This window comes from Anomaloglossus baeobatrachus, chromosome 6 (assembly GCF_048569485.1).
Source record: "Anomaloglossus baeobatrachus isolate aAnoBae1 chromosome 6, aAnoBae1.hap1, whole genome shotgun sequence".
NCBI classification, from domain to species: domain Eukaryota; kingdom Metazoa; phylum Chordata; class Amphibia; order Anura; family Aromobatidae; genus Anomaloglossus; species Anomaloglossus baeobatrachus.
Genome location: NC_134358.1, coordinates 365,276,363 through 365,300,428, shown reverse-complemented (window position 1 = coordinate 365,300,428; position 24,066 = coordinate 365,276,363). Strand labels below are relative to the sequence as shown.

Below are 24,066 nucleotides of genomic sequence, written 5' to 3'. Positions count from 1 at the left end.
TTTGGTAAGCAGTGTTGCAACATGGGACTCTGATTATTCACCCGTATGAGACCAAAGATTTTCTAATGGCTTCCCTGATAGCGGTTAATAAATATTCATATACTTGTATTCATGGATTCCTGAGATTTATGTTATGGTTAGTTACCTGAGCTTAGTTATATAAGCAGATACAATAATGGAAAATACAATACATCTGTAGTAACTATGGAGAAGCCAATGGTCCGATGATAAATTGATTTTCCAAAGATTTGAAATGTTTTTCTAGAAAATATTTGTTTATTACAAGTCTTCTAACACTTATCTAAAATAGCATTAATAAAGTCACATATAAAAAAACTGCTTTGTCATTGATGTCACTTAAAAATATTGTGCCATTTGCCAGATAAATACCCTTCACCACAAAGGAAAGCATATGAAGGATGTATTCAGCCGGGATGCTATCCTGCTCCTTAGTGAGTCTGCACAGTATCTTTTCTTCCCATTAGGACATGTTCACACGTTCAGTATTCGCTCAGTATTCTACATCAGGTGCCCGTGTTTCTATTATACTTTTCCTCTGACTGTTCCACTCCTGATTTTGGCTTACAAATATAATGTAAAATACTTAATAAATACTGAATGTGTGAACGTGGCCTAAAACTCATTGGAGCCCATAGAAGTCTATCTAAATTGTTGTCCATGCTTTTGCTGTGCTTTCTAGATATTCTTTAGACTTTTATAGGCTTAAGGCCGGGGGCAGACAAGTGTACAGCATCCAATGTGAGAGAATCACACTTGATATGGTAATGACACTCGGCTCAAGCTCTGCTGCGAGCATCAGCCAAGTGTCATCTACTGGGCTTCAATTCTCTCACATGTGAAAATCAGAGCACAGGGCAGGTAAGAAGGAGATTAATCCCTCTATCTCCTCAATTTTCTCTCTCAGCATATATTGTACTGCACTTAGGTGACATCTGAGTACAGTCCGATGTTTCACACCCCCATTGACTTGTATGGGTGTGAGTCATCTGGGACATACTGCCAATCGCAGTACAATTAGGGGAGCTTTACACGTTGCGACATCGCTTCCGAAATATCGTCGGGGTCACATCGTTAGTGACGCACATCCGGCGCCGGTAACGACCTCGCAACGTGTAAATCCTAGATGCGCCGATAAACGATTGCAAAAGCGTCGAAAATTGGTGCTCTGTGTAGCGTCGGTCATTTTCATAATGTCGGGTCGACCGCAGGTACGATGTTGTTTGTCGCTCCTGTGGCAGCACACATCGCTGTGTGTAAACACGCAGGAGCGACAAACATCTCCTTACCTGCGTCCCGACGGCAATGCAGAAGGGAGAAGGTGGGTGGGATGTTATGTCTCGCTCATCTCCGCCCCTCCGCTTCTATTGGCCGGCCGATTAGTGACGTCACGGTGATGCTGTGACTGCCGAACAATCCCTTCTTGAAGGGGGAGGTGCGTTCGGCGTCACAGCGACATCGCCGACAAGGTATGTGCGTGTGAAGCTGCCGTAGCGATAATGTTCGCTACGGCAGCAATCACCACATATTGCATGTGCGACGGGGGCGGGTATTATCGCGCTCGGCATCGCTAGCCGATGCTAGCGATGTCGCAACGTGTAAAGAACCCCTTAAGGGGGCTTTACACGCTACGACATCGCTAATGCGAACTCATTGGGGTCACGGAATTGGTGACGCACATCCGGCCGCATTAGCAATGCCGTTGCGTGTGACACCTATGAGCGATTTTGCATCTTTGCAAAAACGTGCAAAATCGCTCATTGGTGACATGGGGGTCCATTCTCAAAAATCGTTACTGCAGCAGTAACGAGGTTGTTCCTCGTTCCTGCGGCAGCACACATCGCTCCGTGTGACACTGCAGGAACGAGGAACCTCTCCTTACCTGCCTCCCGGCCGCTATGCGGAAGGAAGGAGGTAGGCGGGATGTTACATCCCGCTCATCACCACCCCTCCGCTTCTATTGGGCGGTCGGTTGGGCGGTTGACGCAGCTGTGACGTCGCTGTGACGCTGAACAAACCGCTTCCTTAGAAAGGAGGCAGTTCGCCGGTCACAGCGACGTCGCCGGGCAGGTAAGTAGTGTGACGGGTCTGGGCGATGTTGTGCGGCACGGGCAGCGATTTGCCCGTGTCGCACAACAGATGGGGGCAGGTACCCACGCTAGCGATATCGGTACCAATATCGCAGTGTGTAAAGCGGCCTTTAGACCTGAGGAAAATCTCGCAGATCTGCACTGTGTCACTGACTAACATTAGGCCGAGTGCAATGTGAAATTTTCCTGCATTGCACTCGTCCAATTTATACGCTCATATGATGAGCCTCAAAGAGATCCCTTCATATCTGATAAGGTTAACACCTTGCAGTTATAGGATAACCTGTTCCCATACTGACGCACTGCATCAATCAGAGTGCCGCTGCATGCTTACAACTGTTAGGGGTACTATGCCCGCTGCGACATCGTTAACCAATTGTAGCGATGCCGAGCGCGATAGTCCCCGCCCTGTCGCAGATGCGATATCTTGTGATAGCTGCCGTAGCAAGCATTATCGCTACGGCAGCTTAACACGCACTTACCTGCCCTGCGACGTCGCTCTGGCCGGCGACCCGCTTCCTTCCTAAGGGTGCGGGTCGTGCGGCGTCACAGCGACGTCACACGGCAGGCGGCCAATAGAAGTGGAGGGGCGGAGATGAGTGGGACGTAAACATCCCGCCCACCTCCTTCCTTCCTCATTGCAGGTGGGACGCAGGTAAGGAAAAGTTCCTCGCTCCTGCGGCTTCATACACAGCGATGTGTGCTGCCGCAGGAACGGGGAACAACATCGTACCTGTCGCTGCAGCGAAATTATGGAAATGACCGACACTACACAGATCACCGATTTTCGATGCTTTTGCGATCGTTTATCGGTGCTTCTATGCTTTACACGTTGCGACGTCGTTACTGGCGCCGGATGTGTGTCACTTTCAATTTGACCCCGACGAGATCGCAGTAGCGATGTCACAACGTGCAAAGTACCCCTTACTGTCTGCTGTGAGCGTGACTGAAAGCTGCCAGCTCCAGGGAGAAATAAGGAACATTTTTTCCCAGGTGCCTAACTTTTAGCACTTTTACCGGAGCACCTTTCTAATGATATTATCCTGCAGATTAATGTTATTTTTACAGGTTATCTGGCCTGAAATGTTCTCTTTAATTGTCTTCTATAGAACTCACAGAAGTCTATGGACATAGTCAAGTGAGTAGTAACTGCTTGTTACTGAACATTCTTATATATTTTACATTTATAAGATTAGCAGTGTTATCAGACATTAAAGAAAAAAAAACCTTATAATTGTTAAGGACTTGCACAAAAACACACAATGCACATCCTGTTAGAATACTCTACATGAAGACAATGCTTAATATTAACATCTGTTGCTCAGTCATCCTCTGCGAGGCTTTTTATCCTCTTGTTAAAACAGATCTGGCTGATAAAAGATTTGAAATAGCAGAAACCAGCACAATCCTGAAGATCCAGCTGTACATGAAGGGTAGTGGCAGAATGCAGTCACTGCGGAGCGCAGGGTCCAGTACACGATGTTCTGTGTATACTGAAGAACCGGAAGTCCAAAAACATCTACCACATTGAAAATCATTGTCCTGCATAGGATTGGATAGCAAAGGTGCAACTGACCAGGGACATAGGAAATATTCTATGCATTTGATAAGCAATTTATGATCCTCAGATGGCTGTTTTCCTTTACTATTGTACTTTGTTGCTGGTTACAGCATTTCCAAATGCCAAGAAACTTGGTTTATCCAAAAATATCCCCTCCTTTACTGCACCAAACCACCAAACTGATCATTGCTGCTGTCAAGAAAACAGGAATTAAAATGAGAGCTGTGAGAATATCATCTGGAGGATCTTCCCATATTATTGTGTCTGAAGTACAGTTGGAAAAAAACTTGGTGTGAATCCCAATGATGAATCTTTCCGCCAAGTTGTTTGGCCAAAAACAGTTTCCATTTCTAGCTGTGTGTTCGGCACATTCTGAAAGTGTGTCATAATACCTGGGAAAAATAGAAATAATCAGTTAATAAAATAGTTATCAATTATTCTTACTACTACTGCTATTTTTAGATATAATGTATACACATTAATAATACAGACTCTAAAGCGGGCTTTACACGCTACGATATTGTTAATGAATTATCGTCGGGGTCACGTTGTTTGTGACGCACATCCGGCTTCATTAACGATATCGCAGTGTGTGGCACTTATGAGCGACCTTAAACGATCGCAAAAGCGATCAAAATCGTTTGCCGCGGAGAGCTCGTCCTGAAACAAAAAATCATTTTCTGCTTATTAGCGATGTTGTTCCTCGTTCCTGCAGCAGCACACATCTCTGTGTGGGACACCGCAGGAGCGACGAACATCTCCTTACCTGACTCCCGCCGGCAATGCGAAAGGAAGGAGGTGGGCTGGATGTTACGTCCTGCTCATCTCTGCCTCTCCGCTTCTATTGGACGCCTGACGTGTGATGTTGCTGTGACGCTGAACGAATCGCCCCCTTAGAAAGGAGGCAGTTCACCGGCCAGAGCGACGATGCAGAGCATGTATGTGCATGTGATGCTGTCGTAGCGATAATGTTCGCTACGTCAGCGATCACCACATATCGGCCGTACGATGGGGGCAGGTGCTATAGCGCACGACATAGCTAGCAAATGCTAGCGATGTCGCAGCATGTAAAGCCCGCTTAACAATATAACAAAACCAGAACATGAATCCAGGCAAAGCTCATTAGCTGCAGAGGATTGGGGCCACACATGAGATATCGGTGCACAGGCACACATGCAGCACACATTAAATAGATCTCAATTAGTAAGGAAGCATGGCACTCACCAATCTACTATGTTTTTCAAGAAAGTGGCATAGAAATCAAAACCATACAACAATTGGTTTTATTTTAAATGCTACTTTTCCTTGAAAAAAAAAAAAGAAAAAAGAAATGACAGACTAGTGAATGCCATGCCTTCTTCTTGACATATTACTCCTTCAGGGAATACAATACAAATGTCATCTATTGTAAGATTAAAATTTATGTATGATATTTATATGTTTTACTATTTATGTAAACAATTTTAATTATTACATTTTTGTTCAACATTGGGCAAAAGGGGTTTTCAGCATGTGACAGAATTGTCCCTGTATAAATGCAGATAAGGTTCTGCCTTATCAACCTCTCTTCCATGGGGTCTGGCAACCATCAGGAACTCAAGTCTGATAAAGATCAGTCACTGTGAATTGCTGTTTTTACAATGATCAAATAAATTAGCATTTCTCCACACCTGTATAAAACCTTTGCACAGTATTATATACAGTGCTCAGCATAAATGAGTACACCCACTTTGGAAAGTAAGATTTTAATTGATATCTCATTGAACATTCAGTTATTATTATTATTATTATTATTATTTATAAAGCATCATTGATTCCATGGTGCTGTACCTGAGAAGGGGCTACATACAAAATACAAATATGTTACAATAGACAGACTGGTACAGAGGGAGGAGGACCCTGCCCTTGCGGGCTTACATTCTACAGGATGATGAGGAGGTGACAGTAGGTGTGGTCGGGGTCAAGGCAGCTCCAGTGGTGGTGAGGCAGAATCTGTAGTGGTGAGGAGGCAGCGGGGTCATTTGGTGCATAGGCATTTTTGAAGAGATGGGTTTTCAAGTTCCGTTTTAAGCTTGCAAATGCAGCAGATAATCTGAAGTGTTGGGGCACAAAAATTAGGAGGACAGGGGATTCTCAGGAGAAGTCTTGGAAGCAGCTGAATGAGGAACAGAAAAGTGTGGAAGAGAGAAGAGGTCTTGGGAAGACCGCAAATTACGTGTTGGAGTATATCAGGAGATTAGTTCAGAGATCTATGGAGGAGACAGATTATGAACAGATTTGTAGAATAGCTTGAGTTAAATATGGGGGGAATCGGGAGCCAATAAAGGAATTTTCATAGAGGAGAAGTGGTGAACTAGCAAGGAGAGAGGTGAATCAGTCAGGCACCAGGGTTAAGGATGGACTGGAGAGGAGAGAATTAGCAGGGAGGCCACAGAGGAGAATTTTGCAGTAATCAAGGCCGGGATTTATGAGGGCATGCACTAGCATTTTTGTAGATTGGGAGTTAAGAAAAGGACAGATTCTGGACATATTTTTGAGTTGTAGATGGCAGGAGGTGGTGAGAGATTGGATGTGTGGTATGATAACAAGGCAGAGTTGAGGGTTACTCTAAAGGGGGCTTTACACGCTACGACATCGCAAATGCAAACTCGTTGGGGTCACGGAATTGGTGACACACATCCGGCCGCATTAGCAATGCCGTTGCGTGTGACACCTATGAGCGATTTTGCATCGTCGCAAAAATGTGCAAAATCGCTCATCAGTGACATGGGGGTCCATTCTCAAAAATCGTTACTGCAGCAGTAACAAAGTTGTTCCTCGTTCCTGCGGCAGCACACATCACTCCGTGTGACACTACAGGAACGAGGAACCTCTCCTTACCTGCCTCCCGGCCGCTATGCAGAAGGAAGGAGGTGGGTGGGATGTTACATCCCGCTCATCTCCGCCCCTCCGCTTCTATTGGGCAGCGGTTCAGTGACGTAGCTGTGACGTCGCTGTGACGCTGAACGAACCGCCCCCCTTAGAAAGGAGGTGGTTCGCCGGTCACAGCGACGTCGCCGGACAGGTAAGTAGTGTGACGGGTCTGGGCAATGTTGTGCGATTTGCCCGTGTCGCACAACAGATGGGGGCGGGTACCCACGCTAGCGATATCGGTACCGATATCGCAGCGTGTAAAGCAGCCTTAAGGCTACTTTTACACTTGCTTTGGACGGCTTTTGTTGCTATCCGCAGCCTTGAGGAATTACGGTAACTGTTGCAGGAAACCGTTATATTCCTCATAGCCTTCTATTAGCTACGGATAGCAATGGATGGTCTTGCGTTTCATCCGCTGCACGACGCTGAGTCGTTATTTTGATGCTGCGTCGGACGGAAGGAACACTGCATGTTGCGTTTTTTGTGTCGTTAAAATAACGCACCTTGACGGATTTCGCTGGAATCCTCAATGGTGTCTAATGATTGTCTATGGTGGCGGTTTCCGGCGCTGTTCACTAAGCGGCGGAATCCGCTGATGGATTTCATCATGTTCTATTGCACATGCTCAGCATATCCAGCAAAACGATCAAAATCGTTTAAAATCACTCCTGGTCTCTCCCCCTTTCCCCCCCTCTCTCATACTCACCAATCACGGGTGCGCCGCTGCATGGCTGTCACAAAGCTCCGGCGGCTTTTCCTCTTTTGAAAATGCCGGCCGTCCATTATTCAATCTCGTGTTCACTGCTTCCTCCGCTCACCGGCGCCAATGATTGGTTGCAGTCTGACTATATCGTGCATTACAATAAATAAATAATTTTAAAAAACAACGTGCAGTTCCCCCCAATTTCGATACCAGCCAAGGTAAAGCCACACGGCTGAAAGCTGGTATTCTCAGGATGGGGAGCCCGATGTTAATGGGTGCCCCCCAGCCTAAAAATATCAGCCAGCAGCCACCCGGAATTGCCGCATCCATTAGATGCGACAGTCCTGGGACTCTACCCAGCTCATTCCGAATTGCCCTGGTGCGGTGGCAATCGAGGTAATAAGGAGTTAATGGCAGCAGCCCATAGCTGCCACTAAGTCCTGGGTTAATCATGGCAGGCGTCTATGAGACACATTCCATGATTAACCTGTAAGTGAAAGTAAATAACCACATACACCCGAATAAATCCTTTATTTGGAATAAAAGACAAAAAAAACACACTCTTTCACCACTTTATTAAAATCCCCAAATACCCCTCCACATCCCGCGACGCATCCAGCTCTGCTACATGAAGCTGACAGGAGCGGCAGTAGGAAAACCGCCGCTTCTGTGAGCTCCACGCAGCAACTGAAGTGAATCGCGCTGTCAGCGGGGACATCACTGAGGTAGTGCCGGCGTGTGTGCGGTGATAATGGGTGCGGTAGTGCCTGCGTGTGCGGGGATGATGGGTGCGGTAGTGCCGGTGTGTGTGCGGTGATGATGAGGGCTGTAATGTCAGGATGTGTGCGGGGATGATGTGGGCGGTAGTGTCGGGGTGTGTGCGGTGATGATGAGGGCTGTAGTGTCGGGATGTGTGTGGTGATGATGTGGGCAGTAGTGTCGGGATGTGTGCGGTGAAGATGAGGGCTGTAGTGTCGGGATGTGTATGGGGATGATGAGGGCTATAGTGTCGGGATGTGTGCGGTGATGATGTGGGCGGTAGTGTCGGGGTGTGTGCGGTGATGATGTGGGCTGTAGTGTCGGGGTGTGTGCGGGGATGATGTGGGCAGTAATGTTGGGATGTGTGCGATGATATAGGCGGTAATGTCGGGATGTGTGCGGTGAAGATGAGGGCTGCAGTGTCTGGATCTGTGCGGTGAAGATGAGGGCTGTAGTGCCAGGGTGTCTGCGGTGATAATGAGGGCTGTAGTGCCAGGGTGTGTGTGGTGAAGATGAGGGCTCTCTCGGCTAAAGAAAACTTAATGCAACGCGTTATTTCACTGGAATCCGTGGCCTTTATTATCACACTTTTTGCAAGGCATCCGTCACATGCGTCACACAACGCATTGTGACGGAAGCCGTTCAACGCAAGTGTGAAACTAGCCTTAGGCAGCGGACTTCAGGTACTGGGAAGAGTATGGTGTTATTTGTTGTAATAGATTGCAGGGAAGATAATGAGATGGGGGAAAGATGATTAGTTCAGTTTTACCCACATTGAGTTTTAGGAAGCGAGAGAAGAAGAAAGATATGGCTGATAGACACTCTAGATCTAAGTGTCATCGTAATATAGGTGGTACTGAAAGCCATGGGACTTTATGACTTGTCCCAGGCCAAATTTATAGATGGAGAAGAGTAAGGGTCCCTGGACAGAGCCTTGAGGGACACCGACAGAGAGTGGGCAGGATGAGGAGGTAGTATAGGAGTGGGAGACACTAAAGGTGCATGCAGTTGGAAACGTATGAGGAGATTCAGGAGAGGGCAAGGTCCCTGACACCTAGGAAAGAGAGGTTCTGCAGTAGGAGGGAGTGGTCGACAGTGTCAAAGACTGAGGACAGGTCTAGAAGGAAGAGTATAGATAATTGTTTGCTGGCTTTGACAGTATGGAAGTCATTAGTGATTTTGGTGAAGGCAGTTTCGGTAGACTGGTGAGGACAGAAGTCACATTGTAGGTTGTCAAAGAGTGAGTTGGATGAGAGGTGGGAGGAAATTTCAGCATTAACATTCTGTTTGAGGAGTTTTGAGGCAAGGGGGAGCAGTGATATGGTGCGATAGTTTGTAGTAGAGGTTGGATCAAGGGATGGTTTCCTTAGCATGGGTGTGTGTGATTGTTGCGTATTTGAAAGCAGATTGGAAGGTACCAAAGGTTAACGATGGGTTGAAAAGATGGGTTAAAGCTAGGATAACCATGGTAATGAGGTGGGGGAGGAGATCCTATGATATGGGGTCAAGTACACAAATAGTGAGGTGTGATTTGGATGAGTAAGCTCTCCTTCAGTGATGGTGAGGAGGACATTTATGGGGGAAGGGCAATGGTCTGTTGGATGGAGGGGTTATGGTGATTGAGCAGGAAAGACTTGCCTTGTCTGGTTCATCTTATCTTTGATATATTGTGGTAAAGTCATCTGCACAGATGAAGGAAGTGATAGGGGGTAGCGGTGGGCGGAGGAAGGAGTTAACAGTGTTGAATAGCTGTTTGGGATTGTTTGATTTTAGAAGATACAAGAGTTTTGAAGTAATCCTGTTTAGCAAAGGTTAGAGCCGAATAGAATATTTAAATTGCTTTTTGAATGTGGTGAATAGAGATGAGCGAACTGGTCCCGGTTCGGCTCGAGGCCGGTTCGCCGAACGGGGGTCCCGTTCGAGTTCGGTTCGTCGAACGTTAGACGAACCGAACTCGAACGTATAGGCTAGAATGGGAGGCAATCACAAACACATAAAAATGCATGATAAATGTACACAAACAGTTAATAAACATTGCCATAACACTTACCGGTCCTCGCGATCCCTTCTGCACTCTGTCTCCTGCCGCTATTCCATCCGATGATCGCTGAATCCTCCCAGTGACCTGCACTGCCAGCAGAGATGCAGGACCTATCGTGACGTCAAAATAGCCATGTGACCAGTCACGTGGCTATTATCTCATTGGCTACAGACTGGTCACATGACTATGACACGTCATGTAGGACCTGCGAGTGCATCTCTCCGGTACACGGTGCACATATGTGTATCGCCGTGTACCGGCGACATGCTCTAGCACACGGTCGACTCCCCGTTCTGTTAGGGACCGGCTGACACAGCCGGTCATTAACGGAGATCACCGTTGCCATAGCAACGCAGTTAGCGGTGACGTCACCGCTAACCGCGGCTCTGAGAGCACCGTTGCTATGGTAACGCGTCTGTCAGCGTTACCGCTAGCAGCCAGCACTGATCACTCACGGAGTGAAGGCTGCACGCTGCTTCCCGATTGTAGTGATGATTGTAGTGAGGATGGAGGTTCCCCAGCCCCAAGTGATGAGCTGGTGAATCTCATCCTTCCTCACTACAATCATCACTACTACTACACTAGTGATGATTGTAGTGAGGATGGAGGTTCCCCAGCCCCAAGTGATGGGCTGGTGAATCTCATCCTCACTACAATCGTCACTACTACTACACTAGAAAGAAAGAAGACAGAAGAGCAGGATTGTGGAGGGCTGACAGGGGGTAATAAAGATGGAGTCTCTAATGTGTCTGTGTATTTATTTCTATTAAAGTATTTTTTCGCTGTGTGGTGTCTTTTTTTTAACCCTTTATTGGAGATTCTTAATGGCCGGGTCAAACGTGCCTGACATTAAGAATCTCTGGCTTAATACTGGCTGGTAAAACAAAGCCAGTATTAACTCATGATTACCCAACAAGCCACCCGGCTCCAGGGCTGTTGGAAGAGTTGGATACAGCGCCAGATGATGGCGCTTCTATGAGAGCGCCATTTTCTGGGACGGCTGCGGACTGAAATCCGCAGCAGAGGCGCCCACAAACCTCGGGCTAACCTGTGCTGCGGATTCCAATCCCCAGCTGCCTAGTTGTACCCGGCTGGACACAAAAATGGGGCGAAGCCCACGTCATTTGTTTTTTAATTATTTCATGAAATAAGTGAAATAATTAAAAAAAACGGGCTTCCCTATATTTTTGGTTCCCAGCCGGGTACAAATAGGCAACTGGGGGTTGGAGGCAGCCCGTGGCTGCCAGCTGTACCTGGCTAGCATACAAAAATATGGCGAAGCCCACGTCATTTTTTTGGTGGGCAAAAAACTTCTGCATACAGTCCTGGATGGAGTATGCTGAGCCTTGTAGTTCTGCAGCTGCTGTCTGCTCTTCTCCATACAGACAGACAGCAGCTGCAGAACTACAAGGCTCAGCATACTCCATCCAGGACTGTATGCAGAAGTTTTTTGCCCCCTGAAAAAATTATGTGGGCTTCGCCATATTTTTGTATGCTAGCCAGGTACAGCAGGCAGGTACGGCTGCCCCCAACCCCCAGTTGCCTATTTGTACCCGGCTGGGAACCAAAAATAAAGGGAAGCCCTTTTTTTATTATTTCATGAATTTCATGAAATAATTAGAAAACAAATGACGTAGGCTTTGCCCCATTTTTGTGTCCAGCCAGGTACAACTAGGCAGCTGGGGATTGGAATCCGCACCACAGGTTGGCCTGAGCTTTCTGGGCCCCACTGCTGCGAATTGCAGTCTGCAGCCGCCTCAGAAAATGGCATTTTCATAGAAGCGCCATCTTCTGGCGCTGTATCCAACTCTTCCAGCACCTGCCTGCTATTCCTGGCTAGCATACAAAAATATGGCGAAGCTCACGTCCTTTTTTTGTAGTTTTTTGGCAAAAAAAATAAAAAATGCTTCCCTGGATTTTACATTGCCAGTGAAGGTAACACCAAGCAGTGGGGGGGTCAGGTTTCCGGGATTTCCAGTTCTCTTTTGAAAGAGCTTGCCCTCGGTTAACATGGAGTTTACTGTTCTGTTGCCCTACTTCCTGTCCAGCTGCTTAAAAGGCCGCCTCTAAGCCTAGTCCAGTGCCTGAGTATACTGCTTGCTGTGTGCTCCTGCTTTGCTGCTCCTATTTCCTGATTGCCATTTGGATCCTCCTGAAAGACTACCGACACCGACTCTGGACTTTACCCGGTTTCATCAAGCTGTGCCCGGACTCCGTCTGCCGTCTTTGGTCAGCACTTCTGCCCGGTTCCTTCCGGTTCGTAACCACTCTGGACTATCATCCCGTACGGACACTTCTGGACTTTACCACTTGCCCCTTGTGTCCCGGCTGCTGCGCATTTAGGCCTTCCGGGGTGATTGCCAGACAGTCCCTGTATAGGGGTTCGCTCTTGGTGGTCTCCCTGGGGGAGTCCGGTGCGTGGTCCCGGGAATTCCCTTCGCTCCGATTCGGGAAGGTATTTCGTGTGTTATTGTTTTACTGTGTTTGTTCCGTTTGTGTACCTATCGTGGTTACATATTATAAACATCTCTGTACCAAGAACTCGTCTCTGGTTGTCATTGCCCTAACGCTATCGAAATCCTCAGAACATACAATAGTATTACAGGGGGTTAGCAGCCAGTAGCTGCTTGGATTACCCTTAGCTAGCAATACAAAAAATGCAGCGGGAGCCCATATATATTTTTTTTAATTATTTATTTAAATAACTAAAAATAAAATGGGCTTCCCTGTATTTTGATTGCTGGACATCACAGTGCTGTAAAAATAAATCTTTAAAAAAATGACGTAGCGCTCCGCGGTATTTTTGATTCTCAGCGCAGATAAAGCAGACAGCTATGGGTTGCCACCCCCATCTGCCTGCCGTTACCTTGGTTGTCAATCAAAATACAGGGAAGCCCATTAATTTTTTCTATTTAAAAAATAGTTAAAAAAAAAATGACGTTGGGTCCCCCCATTTTTGATAGCCAGCTAGGGTAAAGCAGACGGCTGTAGCCTGAAAACCACAGCTGGCAGCTTTACCGTGGTTGGGGATCCAATGTGGAGGTCCCCTCAGGCTCTTTTTTATAATTATTTTATAAATATTAATAATTACACAATAAAAGTAGGGTCCCCCCCAAATTGGATCACCAGCCAAGGTAAAGCGGACAGCTGTGGTCTGGTATTCTCAGGGTGGGAAGGTCCATAGTTATTGGGCCTTCACAGCCTAAAAATAGCAGTCCGCAGGCACCCCAGACGTGGCGCATCCACTAGATGCGCCAATCCTGGCGCTTCACCCCAGCTCATCCCGTGCCCTGGTGCAGTGGCAAACGGGGTAATAAATCGGGTTGATACTAGCTGTAAAGTCACCTGAGATCAAGCCCAGCAGTTTGTGATGTCATGGCGTCTATTAGATACCCAACATCATAAACTGTCAGTACTAACAAAAACAAAAAATCGACAAAAGAAATTTATTTGAAAAAACAGTCCCCAAAACATTTCCTCTTTCACCAATTTATTGTAAGAAAAAAAATAAAGGGGTCCCACGACGACTCTGGACCATCTAGAATATGGGGGGGAGACACTCAGGGAACGTATCCCCCATTTTATAGGAGTGCGGACCCTTCATGTGAGGAGTGTGGGTGCAATGAATCTGCACTCACTCTCCCCGGGTCCACAGCAGCAGAGTCCATGTCGTAATGGTTGCTACCAAATCTGCAATGCCCTGCTCATGAGGTAAGGGCATGCCTAATCAGGAGAACTACTGTAGAGGAAGCTCTGCTCACTGGTATATAGGTGCTCAGAGGTAATAAATAATAGATAAAATTAGTGAGTAACCTCGGCACTCTATATCTCCCAGACTAAGTCAGTAAGTCACAATGGATAGTAATGCAAAATCACTCTTTATTGGTCCGTATTAAGAAATTTTTTTTTTCATAAGCATATATGTTTTTGTCCAAAACAAGTTACAAATGACGTTTCGGCCTGAGCCTTCGTCAGATTGGACTTATCTGCATGTAATCATGAAAAATGACAATAATCAGTATCACATAAGAGTGAGAGAACAATAACATAAACTCGAACAATGTAGAGGTACAATTGGGATGCAGCAAAAAAATTGCAACACAGCAAGAAATTAAACACATGATACAAATGTCATAATACAGTACAAGGACAATATAGTAATGACAAATATGGGGTCAGAGTAGGCTTAGACAGCTCTGGTACGAAAGAGATGTCAATCATAAAGTAACATGTGCAGTAGGTGTAGAGCTACAGTATGCATGGCAGAGCTAATGGGTAGACCGACCATAGAAAAAGAACGGAGAAAAAGTGGAGAAAAAGTGGAGAATAAGTGGAGAATAAGTGGAGAATAAGTGGAGAATAAGTGGAGAATAAGTGGAGAAAAAGTGGAGAAAAAAATGGAGAAAAAGTGGAGAAAAAGTGGAGAAAAAGTGGAGAAAAAGTGGAGAAAAAGTGGAGAAAAAGTGGAGAAAAAGTGGAGAATAAATGGGGAAAAAGTGGAGAAAAAGTGGAGAAAAAGTGGAGAAAAAGTGGAGAAAAAGTGGAGAAAAAAATGGAGAAAAAGTGGAGAAAAAGTGGAGAAAAAGTGGAGAAAAAGTGGAGAAAAAGTAGAGAAAAAGTGGAGAAAAAGTGGAGAATAAATGGGGAAAAAGTGGAGAAAAAGTGGAGAAAAAGTGGAGAAAAAGTGGAGAAAAGGTGGAGAAAAAGTGGAGAAAAAGTGGAGAAAAAGTGGAGAAAAGGTGGAGAAAAAGTGGAGAAAAAAATTCTCCACTTTTTCTCCATTAATTCTCCACTTTTTCTCCACTGTTTCTCCACTTTTTCTCCACTTTTTCTCCATTTTTTTCTCCACTTTTTCTCCACTTTTTCTCCATTTATTCTCCACTTTTTCTCCACTGTTTCTCCATTTTTTTCTCCACTGTTTCTCCACTTTTTCTCCACTGTTTCTCCATTTTTTCTCCACTTTTTCTCCACTTTTTCTCCACTGTTTCTCCATTGTTTCTCCATTTTTTTCTCCACTTTTTCTCCACTTTGTCTCCACTTTTTCTCCACTTTTTCTCCATTTATTCTCCACTTTTTCTCCACTGTTTCTCCATTTTTTTCTCCACTTTTTCTCCACTTTTTCTCCATTTTTTTCTCCACTTTTTCTCCACTTTTTCTCCACCTTTTCTCCATTTTTTCTCAAGTGGAGAAAAAAGTGGAGAAAAAAGTGGAGCACCCTTTGGTGCCTTTCATGTGGCACTAAGGGGTGCTTAGCTTTGTATTTAGCCAAAAAAATTAAAAAAAAATGACGTAGGGTTCCCCCTAGCTTTGTAGCCAGCTAGGGTAAAGCAGACGGCTGCAGCCTGCAGACCACAGCTGGCAACCTCACCTTGGCTGGTAATCCAAAACTGAGGGCACCCCACGCTGTTATTTTAAATTAAATAAATAATTTAAAAAAAAAAACACGTAGGGGTCCCCCAAAATTGGATTACCAGCCAAGGTAAAGCAGACAGCTGGGGCCTGATATTCTCAGACTAGGGAGGTCCATGGTTATTGGACTCTCCCCAGCCTAAAAATAGCAGGCCGCAGCCGCCCCAGAAGTGGCGCATCCATTAGATGCGCCAATCCTGGTGCTTCGCCCCAGCTCATCCCGCGCCCTGGTGCGGTGGCAAACGGGGTAATATATGGGGTTAATACCAGATGTGTAATGTCACCTGGCATCAAGCCCTGGGGTTGGTGAGGTCAGGCGTCTATCAGATACCCGACATCACCAACCCAGTCAGTAATAAAAAAAAAAATAGACGACAACCACATTTTTATTTGAAAAAACACTCCCCAAAACATTCCCCCTTTAACCCCTTAACGACCTTGGACGTACTGAGTACGTCATGGTGACATGGTGCTAAACGACCCATGACGTACTCAGTACGTCCTGGCGAAATCGCGGTCCCGGAGCCCCGGGGAGTGAAATTTATTTACTTAAACGGTGGATTCGGGAAGGAGGGGACCTCTGCCTGACGTCAGGAGGGGTGGTGCCTCCTCCCCGAACCTACAGAGGCTGTGATTGGCTGACGAACGCCGCTCAGCCAATTACAGCCACTGTAATGTTCCAGCCATTGAAAATGGCTGGAACATTGAAATCCAGCCCTGATCAGTGCTGCTGTAGCACTGGCCATTGGCTGGAGCTGGGTGATCGATGCTTCACCCGCCCCCAGCTCTGATTGGAGAGACCGGTCTTGTGACCGCTCTCTCCAATCAATGTGGATCTGCGGCCTGTGATCGTCCCTAGAAGCCGAGGAGAGCGGTAAGTTGTTGTCCCCGCCGCCCGCCCCTGTCCCCGATCGCCCCGCCGCTCGCCCCTGTCCCCGATCGCCCCGCCGCTGCTCCCGCTTCACCGCTGTCCCCGCCGCTGCTCCCGCTTCACCGCCGCTGTCTCCGATCGCCCCGCCGCTGCTCCCGCTTCACCGCCGCTGTCTCCGATCGCCCCGCCGCTGCTGCCGCTTCACCGCTGTCCCCGCCGCCATGCTCCCGATGCACCGCTGTCCCCGCCGCCATGCTCCCGCTGCACCGCTGTCCCCGTTGCCGCTCCCGATCCACCGCTGTCCCCGCCGCCATGCTCCCGCTCCACTGCCGTCCCCGCCGCCATGCTCCCGCTGCACCGCTGTCTCCGCCGCCATGCTCCCGCTGCACCGCTGTCCCCGCCGCCGCTCCCGATCCACCGCCGTCCCCGCCGCCATGCTCCCGCTGCACCGCTGTCTCCGCCGCCGCTCCCGATCCACCGCCGTCCCCGCCGCCATGCTCCCGCTGCACCGCTGTCTCCGCCGCCGCTCCCGATCCACCGCCGTCCCCGCCGCCATGCTCCCTCTGCACCGCTGTCTCCGCCGCCATGCTCCCGCTCCACCGCTGTCCCCGCCGCCGCTCCCGATCCACCGCCGTCCCCGCCGCCATGCTCGCCACTGTCCCCGCCGCCGTCGCACCGACCTTTTTCAGCCGCTGCTGCCCCCGATCGGCCTCCGTCATCGGCTGCCCCTTCTCCATCGCCACACCACCTATCCCTCCATGTGCTGCAAGCCACCCTCCCCCCACGTGGGGGGAGGGTGGCTGGCTTGCAGCACATGTGGGGGGAGGGTGGCTGGCTTGCAGCACATGTGGGGGGAGGGTGGCTGGCTTGCAGCCCATGTGCTGCAAGCCACCCTCCCCCTACATGTGCTGCAAGCCAGCCACCCTCCCCCTACATGTGCTGCAAGCCCCCCTCCCTCCCCCTACATGTGCTGCAAGCCCCCCTCCCTCCCCCTACATGTGCTGCAAGCCCCCCTCCCTCCCCCTACATGTGCTGCAAGCCCCCCTCCCTTCCCCTACATGTGCCATCTCTCTCTCGCATCAGACTCTGCCCCCCTCCCCGATCTGCTGCCTGCTCTCTCCCATTTTCCATCTACTGCCCCCTCTCACCCTCCTCGATCTGTTGCCTCCTTCATCTGCTGCCTCTTCTGTCTGCTGTGATCCTGCTGCCTAGATCCATCCGGTAAGGTAGGTATCCCCATCTCGCCTCCCCCCCCCATCCTCTGCCGCTTCTCCATCCGCTGCGCCCTTTCCCATCCATCCGCTGCGCCATTTCCCATCCATCCGCTGCGCCATTTCCCATCATCCATCCGCTGCGCCCTTTCCCATCCTCTGCCGCTCCTCCACCCGCTGCGCCCTTTCCCATCTTCCATCCGCTGCGCCCTTTCTCATCTGCCGCCCCGCCCTCTCGCATCGCATTATCCAGCGCAGTTGCTCGCTTCCAGACTGCAGTGGATGATGCGATGCGAGACTCGTGCATTGCTCTCACGTTTGGCACTGGTCTTAGTGGCAGGCGCCCTTTTTTTTTTTTTTTTTTTACTGATGTCTGTATTTTTTATTTCGCCAAACTAATTTTTTTTGTATGGGGGGGGGGGGTCTAGTTTCCAAAATGGGATCACATGTGGGGGAGCTCCATTGTTTAGGCACCTCAGGGGGGTCTCCAAATGAAACATGGCGTCTGCTAATAATTCCAATCAATTTTACTGTGAAATGGCGCTCCTTCTCTTCTGAGCCCCGCCGTACGCCCAAACAATTGATTTCCACCACATATGAGGTATCGTCGTACTCAGGAGAAATTGCACAATACATTTTATGGTGCATTTTTTCCTGATACCCTTGTGGAAAAAAAAGCTACCTGTTTGAAAAAACAATTTTGTGGTAAAAAAAAGAATAAAATATTTTCACGGCTGAACATTACAAACGTTTGTGAAGCCTCCAGGGGTTCAAAGTGCTCACTAAACAGCTAGATAAATTCCATGAGGGGTCTAGTTTCCAAAATGGGGTTAATTGTGGGGGAGCTCCATTGTTTAGGCACTTCAGGGGGGTCTCCAAATGAAACATGGCGTCCGCTAATAATTCCAACCAATTTTGCTGTGAAATGGCGCTCCTTGCCTTCCGAGTCCTGCCGTGCGCCCAAACATTTGATTTCCACCACATATGGGGTATCTGCGTACTCAGGAGAAAATGCACCATAAATTTTATGGTGCATTTTTTCCTGATACCCTTGATAAAAAAAGCTACCTGGTTGAAGCAACAGTTTTGTGGTAAAAAATTTTTTTTTTCTTTTCACGGCTCAACGTTATAAACTTCTGTGAAGCCCCCAGGGGTTCAAAGTGCACATCAAACATCTAGAAAAAATATTTGAGGGCTCTAGTTTCCAAAATGGGGTCATTTGTGGGGGAGCTCCATTGTTTAGGCACCTCAGGGGGTCTTCAAACCCGACATGGCGTCCGCTAATGAGTGCAGCTAATTTTGCACTCAAAAATTCAAATGGCGCTCCTTGCCTTCCGAGTCCTGCTGTGTGCCCAAACATTTGATTACCACCACATATGGGGTATCTGCGTACTCAGGAGAAAATGCACGATACATTTTATGATGCATTTTTCCTGATACCCTTGTGAAAATACTAATTTTTATGGCTAAAGTAACATTTTTGTGTTAAAAAAGTAAAATTTTCATTTTTTCGTCTACATTGCTTTGGTTGCTGTGAAGCTCCTAAAGGGTTAATAAACTTCTTGGATATGGTTTTGAGCAGAGTGAGGGGTGCAGATTTTAGAATTGGGTCACTTTTGGGTATTTTCTGTCGCCTAGGTTTCTCAAATCACTCCAAATGTGATGTGGTACCTAAACAATTTTTTTTTGTAAATTTTGTTGGAAAAATGAGAAATTGGTGATGAACTTTGAACCCTTCTAACTTCCTAACGGAAATTTTTTTTTTTTTAAAAATTGCGCTGGTGTAAAGTAGACATGTGGGAAATGTTATTTAGTAACTTTTTTGTGTGACATATGTTTCGCCCGGGGACCAGGGGTACTCAGGTCCGGGCCACAGAGTCACTTCTGCGGGTATCACGGTGGCGTGACCCGGTCTGTGATCCCAGGCTCCACAGTAAAAGGGGGTTTTGTTAGGGGAGATTGTCCGTGACGCCACCCACGGTTGTGGTGATGGTGGAACACCACCGCTGCTCTGGAAGGGGACCCCGGGAGCGATGACAGGGAGCAGCGTAGTTGTTATGTCCCCTCCGTGGGTAGGGGGGTTGGTTGTCCCGGGGCCCAGTGATGGGGTAAGCAGGGGGCAGGGCGCAGTGCTGCAGTGCGATGCCCGAGGGCACGGGTGTACTCACAAGAAAGTCACACAGAGTCACTGGTAACTAGGAATTGCCGGTGTCCGCAGCCTTTGGTACGGGGTGTTAGTGTCCCACACACGGTGCAGCAGCCCTGGTTGTTCTTTCCCTGCAGCAAGTGTCTTTCTCTCCACTCTCCTCCACTGCTCCTCAGCCGGGAACGGGGAATCCACTCCCCTGTAGTGATCCGGGTACCCAGGCACCGAGGGGCCACCGCCCAGCTCCGGCTACCTGTTCTGGCCCCTTCCTCACTACGGCCTGTCCCGGCCCTCTCAGAGCACACTTCACTCCCAGCCGGGAGCTACAGCTTCAGACTTCCGTCCTGTCTGCCTCCACACACTCTCTGCTCCAGCCCCTCCCCTCTCCTCTGCTTTTCCCTTACACTGGGGGCTGTGCTTTGTCATGCTGCACCGTGTGAGATCATATTACCAAGGAGGATTAACTCTTTATGTGACAACCTGGCTGTGCCAGGGCGTCACACATATCTCTCAGATTTATGGGCATAAAATTTCAAATTTTGAAAATTGCAAAATTTTCAAAATTTTCGCTAAATTTACGAAATTTTCACAAATAAACGCAAAACATATCGGCCTAAATTTACCACTGACATGAAGTACAATATGTCACGAAAAAACAATCTCAGAATCGCCAGGATCCGTTGAAGTGTTCCAGAGTTATAACCTGTCAAAGTGACACTGGTCAAAATTGCAAAAAATGGCCGGGTCTTTAAGGTGAAAACAGGCTGGGGGCTGAAGGGGCTAATCAATTTATTAGAATGAAAAACAAATCCAGGTCTGGTGTAATCCAAGGGGTTGCCATGACGATCCACACTGTCCCAGTCAATGAAGAGCAGGATGTTCCCCATTGGCTGGGAGAGCAATGCAGTGACTTGAGCTAACATCAATGGGTCAGCCCAGGTCACTGCAGGGGGGTGACAAGTGCTGCTGTCAGCGAGGTACATTACCTGCGCTGATCTCCAGCACACTGACAGCCCCTGTCACTGAGGTCAATGACCGGCGCCTTCACATCAAGTATCGCGAGAGGTCCGTGACGTCTCGGGTCGGAAGCGAGAGGTGATGTGACAAGCGGTGGCCATGGAGGACAGTGACAGCGCTGAGGTCGGGATGGCGGGACTTCATCACCGCAGGTAAGCCGAGCGGGGGGGGGGATGTGTGTGTGTGTGTGTGTGTGTGTGTATGTATGTGTACGTGTGTGTGTGTATATGTGTACATGCCGCGGGCAGGAGGGGGCGGAGTGAGCTGAGCGGGAAGTGTGGGCTTCCTGCACGTAACTAAGATAAACATCGGGTTACTAACCAAAGCGCTTTGCTTGGATACCCGATGTTTATCTTGGTTACCAGCTTGTGGCAGGCTGCCAGCGATGGCTCCTGCTCACTGTAGCTGTAAAAAGCCCTGCTTTTTGCTGCTAGAACCGTTCTCGAACGTATCTAGAACTATCGAGCTTTTGCAAAAAGCTCGAGTTCTAGTTCGATCTCGAACAGCCCCAAAAATCACTCGAGCTTAGAACTGGAGAACCTCGAACCACGAACCGCGCTCAACTCTAGTGGTGAAGTCATCTTGGGAATATGTTTTTTTCCCCTGCCACTAAGCAAAGTTAGACACTTGCCAAAGCCTTTTAGTGAGGTTATTGTAACATGATTGTCTATTTATTCATCTCGCTCTGCCATGCATGAGAGGAGCAACCAAATCAGTAGCTGATGTGAGCGTGACATTGTAGAATATGGTTCCACTGTCTGTGCCCCGGAGAGTAAATATGGAGGACAGCGGTAGGATAGAGTGTATGAATGTTGAGATGCGCAAGATCTCTGCGGGGATGTTCTAATTGCTGGACAAAGGGGGCAGGTGAGGCGGATAGGGATGAGAAGATCAGTTGATAGTGGTCAGATAAGGGGAGAGGGGAGGTTATGAGGTTAGACAGGGAGCAAAGGATAAAGCCCTGTATGGGTGGCTGAAGAGGACCACTAAGTAAGCCCAAAGTATGAAGCGAGGGACAGGTGTTCGGAGGCTGCTGACTAGCGAGTGTCAGTGAGAATGTTTAAGTCATGATGATTTGGGGAATGTCAGCAGAGACACAATGTAGAATCCAGGTGTAGAATTGGTCAATAAAAGCAGTGGTCATGCCCGGGGATCAGTATATGATGGCCACTTTGAGGTTGGAGGGAGAGTAGGAGTTAACAAAAAGATTCAAATCCCTTAAAATCCAATATTTTATTTATTGATAGATTAAAAACCACCCAAGTAAACAAAAGTATACTCCCTTCCTCTGATGGTCCTCTCTGTGCTTTTTCCTTTTTTAGAGTGTCTACGTTTGGGATTCTAAGGATTGTTAAGCTCCTTTATCGACCCGAAAATGGGGTCATTTTCTTATTTTGTGCATCAAACACTGTTTTTCCAAGTGTCTATTATACTTTAATATTATGTGCCCCTTAAGGCTATGTGCGCACTAGAAAAGGGATTTTTCTCAAGAAAATTCCTTGAGAAACTTCTGGGAGTTGAAAATTACCGCACCTGCGGTAAAAAACCGCACCAAAACCGCGGGAAAAACGCATGCGTTTTTCCCGCGGTTTTGCCGCAGGTTGGTCCCTGCGTTTTTTTTATGCTGAACTGCAATAAAAAATAGATATAATAGCTATAGATAGATAATCGATAGATAGACAGATAATGGATAGAGGGAAAGATGGATAGATGAAAGAATAGATAGATAGATAGATGAGAAAGACCTATATAATGTCCCACCCCCCTGCATATTCTAAGCTGGCACCCTTTAGTGACTTTCATGTGGCACTAAAGGGTGCCTAGCCTTGTATTTAGCCAAAAAATAAATAAATAATTAAAAAAAATACGACGCAAGGTCCCACCATCTTTTGTAGCCAGCTAGGGTAAAGCAGACGGCTGCAGCTTTACCTTGGCTGGTAATCCAAAACAGAGGGCTCCCCACACTGTTATTTTACATTAAATAAATAATTTAAAACAACCACGTGGGGGTCCCCCCAAATTGGATCACCAGCCAAGGTATAGCGGACAGCTGGGGTCTGATATTCTCAGACTAGGGAGGTCCACTGTTATTGGACACTCCCCAGCCAAACTCGCCATGCCAGATGTGTAATGTCACCTGGCATCAGGCCCAGGGGTTAGTGATGTCAAGCATCTATCAGATACCCGAGATCACCAACCCAGTCAGTAATAAATAAAAAATAGACAACAAAAAAAGTTTTATTTGAAAAAACACTCCCCAAAACATTCCCTCTTTCACCAATTTATTGACAAGAACAATCAAATCCGGGTCCGGGATAATCCAATAAGGGGGTCCCACGGCAATCCATACCATAGTCAATGTCCCAGTCAATGAAAAACAGAATGTTCCCCATTGGCTGGGAAATTAATGCAGTGACCTGAGCTAACATCAATAGGTCAGCCCAGGTCACTGCAGAGGAAGACAAGCGTTGCCATCAGGAGGTTAGATGAGATCATTACCTGCTGTGATGATCTCCTGCAGTGCTGACGTCAGCGCTGTCACTGCCTTCTATGCCCGCCGCGTTCTCCGCATTATCGCGAGAGCCCGTGATGTCACTGCTAGTGACAGTCTCGGGCCGCGGGCAAAGACGGCAGTGACGTCAGGAGGCAGGAGATCATCACCGCAGGTAATGATCTGATCTCATCTCCTGACAGCAGCGCTCGGCATCCCCTTGGCTGCACGCACTACAGGGTGACAAGCTGCTGATACTGCAGGCAGACACTGACACTGCTGTGCTGGCAGCGGCGGGGCTGGAGCGGGACACAGACTGCACGGGCACCTGGAGGTCACACGGAAGTGCTTCTGTGTGGCATCCAGGAGGGAGTGTGATGTGTGTGTTTACTCTGCTCCGCTTCCTCTTCCTGACAATAACATCACTCCCCTGCAAAACAGCAGGCAGTGATGAGCATTACTGCAGGTAAATCGCGGCTATACCGGGGGTATACCGCACATCATTTGCTACCTGCGGTATACCCCCGGTATTTCGTGATTACATTACAGTGAATGGAGGGAAATACCGGGGGTATACCGCAGGTACCTGCGGAAAAGAAGTGACATGCACATTTTCTCAAGAAATTTTCTCAAGAAAATCTTCAGAAAGAATTTTCTTGAGAAAAAAACGCAGTGTGCGCACAGCTATTTTTTTTTCCCCATAGGTTTTGCTAGGAAATGTCTGCAGAAAGATCATAAGCATTTCTCAAGAAATTTCCGCAGCAAAACCACGGGTAAAACCACGGGTAAAAATGCCTAGTGCGCACATAGCCTAAGGCTATGTCCGCACGTTGCGT

General features: G+C 47.9%; 1 protein-coding gene across 1 annotated transcript in view; it reads right to left on the bottom strand.

Annotated features, from left to right (window-relative positions):
* Window positions 1-208: 208 nt before the first annotated feature.
* RAMP3 (receptor activity modifying protein 3) overlaps window positions 209-24,066 on the bottom strand; it is a 718,161-nt gene continuing 694,303 nt past the window's right edge. The window contains exon 3 of the mRNA XM_075316563.1: window positions 209-4,061. Coding sequence (XP_075172678.1) covers window positions 3,806-4,061 — 256 coding nt within the window. The 3' untranslated portion in view covers window positions 209-3,805. The remainder of the gene's footprint in view (window positions 4,062-24,066) is intronic.